The 12,213-nt window shown below is 39.0% G+C and overlaps 1 protein-coding gene across 3 annotated transcripts in view; it reads left to right on the plus strand.

The window, feature by feature from the left end:
- The window catches only part of LOC122551600 (myosin light chain kinase, smooth muscle-like), a 424,085-nt gene that overhangs the window by 292,712 nt on the left and 119,160 nt on the right, over positions 1–12,213 (plus strand). For all 3 annotated transcript variants that reach the window (XM_087989064.1, XM_043693744.2, XM_043693743.2), the window contains exons 14-15: positions 1,937–2,134; positions 9,410–9,656. In XM_087989064.1, the coding sequence (XP_087845190.1) occupies positions 1,937–2,134; positions 9,410–9,656 (445 nt within the window). The remainder of the gene's footprint in view (positions 1–1,936; positions 2,135–9,409; positions 9,657–12,213) is intronic.

Raw genomic sequence — 12,213 nt, forward strand, 5'->3', positions numbered from 1 at the left:
GATAGAGGATTGGCTGACTGGCAGAGAGTAGAGATAATGGGTCTTTTTCAGGATGACAGCTGATGACTAGCTGAGTTCCACAGAGGTCTATGTTGGGACCACAGCTATTAACATTCTACAATAATAATCTGGAAGAAGGATCTGAGGGCATGGTTGCTAAATTTGCAGATGACACAAAGATAGGTGGTGGGATAGGTAGTGTTGAGGAAGTAAGGATGCTGCAGAAAGACTTGAATATGCTAGATGAGTGGGCAAAGAAGTGACAGATGGAGTATGATGTGGTAAAGTGTGCGATTATGCATTTTGGTAGGAAGAATAGAGGTGTAGATATTTTCTAAATGGGGAAAGGCTTCAGTAATCTGAAGCACAAAGGGACTTGAGAGTCCTAGTTCAGGATTCTCTTTAGGTTAACTTGCAAGTTCAGTTGGCATTTAGGAAGGCAAATGCAATGTTAGCATTAATTTCAACAGGAGTAGAATTCAAGATTAGGGATGTACTGCTGAGTCTATATAAGGCTCTGGTCAGACCACATTTGGAATATTGTGAGCAATTTTAAGAAATGAAATACCGGCAGTGGAGGGGGTCCAGAAGAGGTTTATGAGATGATCCCTGGGATGCAGGGCTTGTCATATGAGGACAGTTGAGGACTCTGGGTCTGTATTCAATGGAGTTTAGAAGAATGAGGGGAATCATAGAATCCCTCTATTGTGGATGTAATTGACACTCACAGAATAACTGAGAGGCTAGGACAGAGTGCACATGGAGAAGATGTTTCCACTAGTAGGAGAGACTAGGATCTAACAACACAGCCTCAGAGTGAAGGGACAAACCTTTACAACTGAGATGAGGAGGAATTTCTTCAGCCAGAGGGTGGTTACTCTGTGAAACCCAGTGCTGCACAGAGCTGTGGAGGCCAAGTCATTGGGTGTATTTAAGACAGTGGTAGATAGGTTATTGAATAGTAAAGAATCAAGGATTAGGGTGAGAAGTTTGGCAAATGGGTTTGAGAAACAAATCAGCCATGATCAAATGTTGGAGCAGGCTCAGTGGGCTGAATGGCCTAATTTTGTTCCTATATCTTGTGGCCTTATGATATAACACTATGCAGAGAAAGAAATAATACATGCAAATTGTGAGTAGCCTGAAATGGCACTTAAATTTTTAAAAATACAAGAAAATGTTAATGTGAAAGATCATTGATTAGTCAGTATATCACAACTATTACTCATCAATTATTAAAATAATGTTTAAAATTGAGTGTGTAATTTCTATACAAATACTTTTGTGTTTTGCACCAGTTTCACAAGAAAAACAGCCTTTAATTTGTAGAGTTAAGGGAAAGAAATAGTAAATTACATTTATATAGCACCTTTTACAGCCTCAGAAGGTACCACAGCCAAAGAAGTGCTTTTGAAATGGCAGCTGATTTGCATGCAGCAAGCTTCAACAAAGAACAAAATGATTGTGACCTGATAATATAATTATATGACATTAAAAGAGGGATTAAAACTGACAAATGCATTATTGATAACTCCCTTGCTTTTCTTCAGAATTGTGGCATGGGATTTTTTTTTCTACCTGAGAAGGTAAAAAAAAGTTTAAACTCAGTACTGCACTGGAATGGCAGCCTGGAAATTAGAGTGAAATTTGAATCCACAACTTTTTGATTCTTGACGAGGCAAGAACCAAGTCACGAAAAAAAACAAAAAAGACTATATTCTGCTCCTTTGGCAAAATTGTGTTAAATTTCTATCATTAGCTGTAAAATTAATGTATTTGTAACAAATATTTTAACTCATACTTATTTGTGATTTAATAGCTTTGTCACTACTAAGAATTTCGGCAGCTGGAAAGTTCAAATATACAAATCATTTCTTAGTTGCAAGGTTTCCTGTCTGCTGTTTGTTCACACTAATAGGCGTGTTCAATCCATCAGGTAATCCACCTCCAGAAATTATCTGGCTCCATAATGGGAAAGAAATTCAGGAATCAGAAGACTTTCAGTTTGAGAAGAATGGAAATGAATTCAGTCTTTTTATTCAGGAGGTTTTTCCTGAAGATACAGGAAAGTATACATGTGAAGCTTGGAATGACTTTGGGGAAGCGCAGTCACAGGCAATACTCACTGTGCAAGGTACTATTCTTCCTGATTTGTATTCCAATTGTAGACGTACTAACTGAGCATGCTTTCATGTGGAGGCTACACTGCAAGCATTGTCCTTTGCATTTAAAGAGGATGGTAGCCTTAAAGGTATGCATTTGAAAATGTGGAGAAAATGATTTATTGTGCTACTTATTAGCTTTAAATATTTTTGCAACTTTTTTTTAAAGGAGGCAATGTTTAAAGCTACTTTAAGTTGGAAGTCTATAGAATGGATTTGAAAATATGAACCACTCCATGTCTTGTAAGGTCACCTCAAAATACAATATAATTATGTTCAGCCAGCACAGAATAAATTGCTTTAAGTGATACAATATTTTGGAAGCATAGGAAACTTTTAACAATGCACTCACCATATCATATTCATGTCACAGAAGTACATACGTTTTGGGATTTTGAGGGATTCCTTTTGTTAGTTCATTTAATGAATGAACTGACCTAAGACAGCTATTGTAAACAACTGGAAAATATATTCACTCTCATTATTTTTACAATCTAGACATTAACCACATCCTGGTCAGGGGCAACATTACATAAGAAGGATCCCGCACAGACTACAGAGCCTGTCTGAACTGTCAAAAATTAATTTAAATAGCAGAAAAACCAAATTAATATTGATGAGATGACATTCCACCTACAAGATCATTCTTTGAACACTCTCTGCAGATAGATTTTTATGTCCAGGTTGTAAAGACAAAAGCTTACTCAACTAATTCTTAGTAATAGGAGAAAGTGAGGACTACAGATGCTGGAGATCAGTCACGTGTGTGGTGCTGGAAAAGTACAACAGGTCAGGCAGCATCTGAGGAGCAGGAGAATCTACATCTCAGGCATAGGCCCTTTATAAATTCCTGATGAAGGGCTTATGTCTGAAACATCAACTCTCCTGCTCCTCAGATGCTGCCAGACCTGCTGTGCTTTTTCCAACGCTATACTTTTTGACTGTAATTCTTAATAACAGTACATTAACTTTATTACAAAAGATGTTTGGAATGTTAGAAGTAGGAGAAAACTATACAACCTGTTAAGCTGGCTCCACCACCGATGTGGTCATGGCTATTCTTGGCTTCAACTCCATTGTGCCAACCTCGTGAGCCTTCATCACACTGTCTCCAATGCAAGTATATCCTTCCTTAAATATGGAATTTAAAATTGTATTTCAGGCATGATCTCAAAAAAGCCCTGTGCAATTGTAGCCAGTCTTCTTTATTCTTTCAGTCCAATCCCTTTGAAATAAAGGCCAACATGCCATTTGCTTTCTGAGTTGCTGATGTACCTGCATGCAAACTCTTTGTGGTCCTTGTACAAGTACACCTAAATTTCAGCAAAATGTAACAAGTCTCATATCTTTTTTAAAAAAAAATGCCACTCTTCTATTCTTCCAACCTCAAATTAATCTCACATTTCCCCACATTATACTGCATTTTGTTTCCCACACACTTGACTTCCTATATATCTTTCCAGCTTTCTTTTGCACATTCTTCATTTCCACTTAGCTTTATTTCATCAGCAAACTTAAACACAATATTTTCTGCCTCTTTGTCCTATTTGTAAACAATAGATTCAATTCCTGTATGGGCTCAGGTACAAAGGTAAAAACAGATAAAAACAATGACTGCAGATGCTGGAAACCAGATTCTGGATTAGTGGTGCTGGAAGAGCACAGCAGTTCAGGCAGCATCCGAGGTTCAGTAAAATCGACGTTTCGGGCAAAAGCCCTTCATCAGGAATACAGGCAGAGAGCCTGAAGGGTGGAGAGATAAGTGAGAGGAGGGTGGGGGTGGAGAGAAAGTAGCATAGAGTACAATAGGTGAGTGGGGGAGGGGATGAAGGTGATAGGTCGGGGGGTGGAGGGTGGAGTGGATAGGTGGAAAAGAAGATAGGCAGGTAGGACAAGTCATGAGGACAGTGTTGAGCTGGAAGTTTGGAACTGGGGTGAGGTGGGGGAAGGGGAAATGAGAAAACTGTTGAAGTCCACATTGATGCCCTGGGGTTGAAGTGTTCCGAGGTGGAAGATGAGGCGTTCTTCCTCCAGGCGTCTGGTGGTGAGGGAGCGGCGGTGAAGAAGGCCCAGGACCTCCATGTTCTCGGCAGAGTGGGAAGGGGAGTTGAAATGTTGGGCCACAGGGCGGTATGGTTGATTGGTGTGGATATCCCGGAGATGTTCCCTAAACTCTCCCCTAGCCTGAGGTGTGATGACCTTCTCTAAAGATAGAGCACTCCTGTGTTCCTCTGGGTCTACAGCAGACTTACTTTTTACTTTATTGCTATGGAGGCAGTTGGATCAGACTATTCCCATCAAGAATATAAAGTTACACTCTGCAGCCAAATCCTAAAGGTACAAAATTCTCAGGGTGACCTATCTTGGCTATCTCACATACCCTCATTTGAAGCTGAGTTACTTGCACCTGATATGTTGCATTCATGGATACTGTCATTATAAAAGCACAAGGAAACGGAAAACAGGTACAAAGAGCATATACAAGCAGTGACTCGTAATTTTGATTACATTTTAAACAGTTGAGGTCTTGGATGAATTTGATTTTTAGATCCAATCTGTATCATAAAAATAAGTCATTTGGCTTAACTGATTCAGACCTGCATTTAGATTCAAATTAACCTCTTCCTTCTATAAGCCCATCCTTTGTCCTTTATTTATGTACTTTGCTTACCTTTAAATACACCTGTGGTATTTGCCTCACCTACTACTTTCTATAGCACATTCCATATTTTTCCTACTCCATGGTAAAGGGTTTTCTCATGAATTTCCTGTTAGATTTATTAGTAACTATTTCTATGTTTTGGTCCCTGCTTTTGGTCTTTCTCCCATGTTCCTACAAATTGGGCTTTATCTACATCACAGAAACTGCAACGGTTCAAGAAGGCAATTAAATACCATCTTCTCAAGAACAATTAGGGATTATCAGTAAATGACACTCACATGACATGAGTAAATGAAATTGTTAAAGTATTTTTTCCATATCTACCCTAGCCAACTATTTCATTAATTTAAACATCTTTACCAGGTCACTTGTCAGCTGTCAGCCTTCTCTACAACAGAAAAGAAATCTAGCCTGTTAGGTCTTTTGGGCTAGTTCTAACCTCTTCTTTTGGTATCATAGCTATTATTAATTTCTGTGCTTTCACCAGTGCCACTATGTTATTTTTGTAAATGGAGATCTAGAACTACACACACAATTGACAAATGTGGCCTCACTAACCTACGACATAAGTTTAACATGATTTCCCAGCTTTTCAATTTGATCTTTTTTATGGCTTTATAAACCTGTGTTGCAACTTTTAGTGATTTTCATTGGAGTGTAGGAGGTTGAGGGATGACCTTATAGAGGTTTATAAAATCATGAAGGGCATAAATAAGGTGTATAGCAAAGGTCTTTTCTCTAGATTTGGGGAGTTCAAAACTAGAGGGCATAAATTTAAGGTGAGCGAAGAAAGATTTAAAAGGGACTTGAGCGGCAACGTTTTCACACAGATGGTGCTTTGTATGTAGAATGAACTGCCAGAGGAAGTGGTAGATGAAGTACAGTTACAACATTTAAAAGACATTTGGACAGATACATGAGTAGGAAAGGTTTGGAAGGAAATGAGCCAGGAACAGGCAAATGGGACAAGTTTAGCTTGGGAAACTTGGTCAGCATGGATAAGTTTTTTTAGATTACTTACAGTGTGGAAACAGGCCCTTCGGCCCAACAAGTCCACACCAACCTGCCGAAGCGCAACCCACCCCAGACCCATTCCCCTACACCTACACCTAACACTATGCAATTTAGCATGGCCAGTTCACCTATCCTACACATTTTTTGGACTGTAGGAGGAAACTGGAGCACCCGGAGGAAACCCACGCAGACACGGGGAGAATGTGCAAACTCCACACAGTCAGTCGCCTGAGGTGGGAATTGACCCGGGTCTCTGGCGCTGTGAGGCAGCACTGCTAACCACTGTGCCACCGTGCTGCCCACAAAATTGGACTGCAATGTCGTTTACCTGCTGTATGCCTCTATCACTCTATACCTTTGCTCTTTTACCCTTTAGATTTATTATCCAAATAATATGTGGACTCCTTATTCTTCTTACCAAAGTGGACCACCAGAATTATTTATATTTAAAGTTAATTGCTATTTAGCAAGTTAATGAATGACCGTGGTTCAGTTTACTTGTTACCTCATCCCTTCATAAACATTAGATATTCCAAAACATTGTTTCCTGTTTTTTTTAACTCACAACAATTCCTGTTCCCCTTGTGTACTATGCTTCCTGACTCACATTGGCTCCTGAAGAAGTAATCTCTCATTAAAATTTTTGTCCTTGTTTTCAAATCCCATTTCCTTGCCATTCCCTGTCTCTGTAATCTTCTCTTGTCCTATAGCTATTTGAAATTGCTGTTCTCTTTTATTTCCTTTTGTGCATTCCCAATTAAATTTGCTTCATCATTGGTGGCCAGTTGCATAGGGCCCAAACTCTACAAGACACTCCCTTAACTTTTCTGCCACTTTACTTCACTCTCCTCCTTGAAGACACTGTTTAAGACTTCTCTTTGACCAAGCTACAGGTCACCGACCTAACATGTCTGATCTGGTTTGGTCTCATACTTTGTTTTATAATGTTCTTGTGAAACACCTTGGGAGATTTTATTCCATTAAAGATGATATATAAATAACATTATAGTTGATGCTCTTGTTATCCATATCCTTATTACCTCAAAATTTGACTATTTCAACACAGAACATGGGGCACTGACAAGGTTGATCTTCCATAAACTTGAGGTCTTCCAAAATTCTGTTGCCTGTGACCTAACTCAGCTAAATCCCATTCACCCCCGTTCTCAGTGAACTACACTGGCTCCTGCTTAAGCAACAACTTAACTTTTTCAGTTCATTCATAGTTCTCATTTTTGTAGTCCAATCCTTTCATGGCCTATATCTCCCTGTTTCTATAATCTTAAATCCCACTGAGCAATCTGGGCTCCTCAAATTCTGGCCTCTTCAGCTTCATGGTTTTAATTGTTCAGCCATGAGCACTGGAATTCAGTCCCTAAACCTCACCACTTTTCAACTTCTTTTTCCTCTTTGAGTCATTTCATTAAAACCTACCTCTTTGACCAAATTTTAGATCATTTTCCTGACCCTCTTCTATTTGGCTCAGAGTTAAATTTGGTTTTGTGGATCACTAAATCTCTTTAAGATTTTGTCTCCTTTGCAAAGAGTTCCAGTTTTCCACTTTTGAAGATTTAGCTTTGGAACATCATCAAAACCTCTCTGACTTGAACTGCCTCAACAACTACTCATGTTTTAGTAGCATGATCTCTTCTCCAGAGACCAAGAAATCCCAAGATTCCCAAGTGTCTAATCACCAGTACAAATTCAGTTTTTAATCACAAAATTTCTCTTAAGCTACAACTTTTCCCAGCTACAACAAGCAAATACTGCTTCTGGGCTTTCTTCTCCCATCTCTCAGCTGCATTGAATTACCAATGGCTTGCAGGGATTTTTTTTTTAGCCCTAACCTTTTTCCTTAGCACAGAGCCAGTACTCTCAAGGATATCTCCTCATCAGCAGAACTGCTAACTAGATTCTGTCTAGAGCCGCTTCTGTTGTTGCTCTCTCTCAGAATGTAACTAATTTCTCACAGAAAGCATGTACCTAAATTAAAACCAGCAAACCTTCTTAAGCTCCAGCCATACTTAGAATGACATAACCTGACCTGGACTGTCCTTAATCTGAACTTCAGGGCTTACTGAATGCACTTAACCCTAATTTAGTGCAGATGCCGCATCTCCACCTCGAAGCAAGCTATTTACGTTTTATGGCTTCATCTTTTGTCCTTCGTTTCTATTTAACAAACATGAACCCTCTGAACTGCCAATTTTTACATGTTCTGGCTATCAATAAAGCACAATTTAATTACTTTGCCTTTCTCGATCTTCAAGAAACAAAGCCCTTGAACCTTGACATGTATCAGACTTCAAAGTGCATCATTTGCATCTCTCTTATTCAGAGTCAAAACGTGTGGTGCTGGAAAAACGCAGCAGGTCAGGCAGCATCCGAGGAGCAGGAAAATCGACGTTTCGGGCAAAAGCCCTTCATCAGGAATGCTCGAAACGTCGACTCTTCTGCTCCTCGAATGCTGCCTGACCTGCTGTGCTTTTCCAGTGCCACGCTTTTTGACTTTGACCTCCAGCATCTGCAGTCCTCACTTTCTCCCTACATTTCTCTTATTGTCCACTGTTAATTTTAATTTTAGAAATTATTGTTTTATAAACACCAAAACACATGAACCATGAGTCAAGAGTGTGGTGCTGGAAAAGCACAGCAGGTCGGGCAGCATCCCAGGAGCAGGAGAATCGCCATTTCGGGCATAAGCCCTTCATCAGGAATGAAGCTTGTGGGCCGGGGAGGGGGTGCTGAGAGATAAATGGGAGGGGTGTTGGGCTTGGTGGAAGGTAGCTGAGAATGCAATAGGTAGATGGATGTGGGGGAGAAGGTGATAGGTTGGAGAGGAAGGTGAAGTGGGTAGATGAGAAAGGTGATGGACAGGTCAGGAGGGCGGTGTTGAGTTGATTCAATTTGCTGAGTGATGACACCTATGCTCCATTGATGCTTCCAAGTGAGTATCACAGTGGCAATTAATTTTCAGACAACTATTTCAGATTTTTACCTCCAATGGAGGTAAAATTTCATTGTTCTAAAGAGTCTCCGCAATCGTAATATAATTCTTACCTTGCTGAGTCACAGAGGTTTATCTATAATGAAGAATTTGGAAGTAGGGTTGCCAGCTCTGGCTGTATATATTTCTGGCGATTGTAGCATATTGCTTCCTCCCTTCAAAAAGTACAAAAGGTCACTCCTACTACCACCCTCACCGGGTAATAACTTCCTGTTGTTCTCACTCCAGGTTATTGGAAAGCCGAATGTGTCTCGATTATCCAACTAGTCAATGCTTAATTGTTAGTCAACTGGCCTTTTTACCCAATCACTAACACTTTTATAATTAATAAAATGAAAAATTAAAAGGAAAAAGAAAAGTAAGCACAACATGTTCATATCCCCTATCATTTTTCTCCTGGGGTTGCTTATGAAGTTTCAATTCCTGTGACTACAGGACAATGCTGGAAGGTTGGCAGCCCTACTTGGAAGTATATTGCGAAACAGGAATCAATTTAATGCTGTGCACAGTCCAAAGTGTTTTTATCAGACAAAAATCATATAGAAGTCTCTTATGATTCTGTAGAGCCCCAGGATGGGATACAACCCTGGTTCATCAGCAAGCCAAAGGCTGTGACTTCAACTTTAGGGGGACATGCCCTCATTTCATGTGCCATCGCTGGAGATCCATTCCCAACTGTGCAGTGGTTGAAAGATGGGAAGGAGGTTATCATTGATGAAGGCTGCAAAGTCCTCCAAAATGAGGATGTGTTTACACTGTTCATCAAGAATGTCCAGCTTCATCATGCTGGGCAATATGAAATAAGGCTGAAGTATGTTTAAATTGCATTCTCTTTAAGTATTTATTCTGTTATCCATACAACATATGCAACAATCTCAATGTGTTTTGGCATTCACTTTATAGATTGATCATAAATGTATTTAAAGAAAATATTAATGTGTTCGCTATAAATTGCAAATTGTAGATAAGTTCTAGCTATTTAATTTATTTTGTACTTACCATATATATGTTCATCAAGTTTTATTTATAATTGTAATATGTTATCTTTATGAATTGCAGTCCATTTTATTCATTTGATCTGACTCAATTATTTGACCACAGAATATTGCCTTTAGCAAATTTGTCTAAATCTTGAACATTTTTTTTTAAATTTGATTTACCATTGTCACATATACCTAGGTACAGTGAAAAATTCTGTTTTGCATACAGTACAGGCAGATCATACCATATAAAGTTCATTAGGGTAATAGAACAGAGCAAAGAATACAATATTACAACTGCAGAGAAGGTGCACATAGAGCAAAATCAACAGTAGATTTAAAATTTGACAGGTCCATTCAAAAGACTAATAGGAGCAGGAAAGAAGCTGTCTTTGAATCTGTTGGTTTGTGTATTTATGATTTTCTATCTTCTGCCTGATGGAAGAGGTTGGAAGAGCTTATAACCAGGATGGGAGGGATCTTTAATTATGCTGGCTGCCTTCCTGAGGCAACAAGAAGTGTACGTGGCATCATTGGATAGAAGGTTGGCTTATGTAATGGACTGGGTTGTGTTCACAACTCTCTGTAGTTTCTTGTGGCCCTGGGCAAAGCACTTGCCGTACCAAGCCATGATGCATACTATGTGTTCCATAGTGCTTTCTATGATTTATTTATACTAGCGCAGTGGCCTGCAGTTTCCATTCAATCTCACAATTCTCGGTACAAGGTCTCCCAAGGTCAGGGTAATTATTGTAGAAGCTTGGTCTTGTACATTTTTAGTAATTCAAAAGGACAAATCAGTGGGAATTCTCATGCTTCCCAAGAAAATTCCTTCAAGGAACTTGTAATCAGATCAGGTCTACATTTATGTAAGTGAACATTAAAGCTTTATTAAACATAACTATATACAAGGCTTAATAAATCCGCATATACTCTGGATATAGACTAAAATACAGACTACAAACTAAATATCCAGTTCTATGTGAACTAATATTATTTTGCCAAAGCTCCTTATGCATATTCAGGAGCTAAGATACAGGTCAAAAATCAAACAACACCAGGTTATAGTCCAACAGGTTTATTTGAAATTGGAAGCTTTCAGAGCTTCTCTCATTCCTCAGGCATGGTATGATAGAGAGGCATAAGACACAGTATTTATAAGTAAAAAGTTAATAACTTTAAAACTAGCTGACCTTGTTGAATCCTTTAATTGGTTAGGAGGTAGACTGCTGATTAAAATGCAAAATCCAGATTCCTTTTAAATCTTTGTCCCTAGATAATTAAAGGCTTTATCAATGACCAAGAGGTGATATCTCAGGTTAGACAATGCACTTTAATCAATGTACATTGATAAAGCCTTTAATTATCTAGGGACAAAGATTTAAAAGGAATCTGGATTTTGCATTCTAATCAGCAGTCTACCTCCTAACCGATTAAAGGATTCAACAAGGTCAGCTAGTTTCAAAGTTATTAACTTTTTACTTATAAATACTGTGTCTTATGCCTCTCTATCATACCACGCCTGAGGAATGAGCAAAGCTCTGAAAGCTTCCAATTTCAAATAAACCTGTTGGACTATAACCTGGTGTTGTTTGATTTTTGGCCTTGACCACCCCAGTCCAACTCCGCATCTCCATACCAAAGTAAAGGTGCAGTTACCCTTTACTCCAAATCCACAATGTGAAGGCAGAAGTGCAGTGGGATGGCAGCTCCTCTGCAGGCAGGTTTGTTTCCTGAACTCCATCTTTTCAGAGCTCCATCTTTTTTCAGAATAACTCCATCAGAAGATATTTTAAGAAGTTTCAGGGTAGCACTGTGGTCTGCAGGCTGGATGACAATTGGCATTATTTCCCCGTGTGTTTCAAAGCCCTCTTTTTAAACAAAAGATTGTCCTTCTTCTGCAGATGATCTTCATAATTAACAAGGGTTTGCTTTTGTCTGATAATCTTCTGCAAACTTAAACAAAGGTTGTTATTCTCTCTCAACATGTTGTCTTTCATACATGAGATCACCCAGCAATTATAGCAGAAGGTTTCCTGAGCTATTGCTTTATGATACTCCTGGTATTCGGAATATTTCCTCCATCTGTCTATCTCTTTATCGTGTGAATTGTATGAGAACATTTCATTTTCCACATAGGATTGTTGGATCTCTGCAGATCAGCAATTTATGAATGTTGAATATTTGGATAACATTTTATTAGCTGCTTGTCATTGTTAAACTAACATTAATCCCAAATCTTGGCCATCTCCATCGAGAGTTGCAGATTCCAGTGGTTTGTTGCGATGTTTCCTTGCTTTAGGTTAACAGGTCCTGTTACTGTTCTACAAAACCATGTAAAAATGATATATTCTGTGGCAAGAGTAACATTCAGCTTTGCTGGCTAGG

The sequence above is a fragment of the Chiloscyllium plagiosum genome, unplaced genomic scaffold (genome assembly GCF_037043375.1).
Source record: "Chiloscyllium plagiosum isolate Xiang-an unplaced genomic scaffold, Cpla_swu_hap1 HiC_scaffold_7, whole genome shotgun sequence".
NCBI lineage: Eukaryota > Metazoa > Chordata > Chondrichthyes > Orectolobiformes > Hemiscylliidae > Chiloscyllium > Chiloscyllium plagiosum.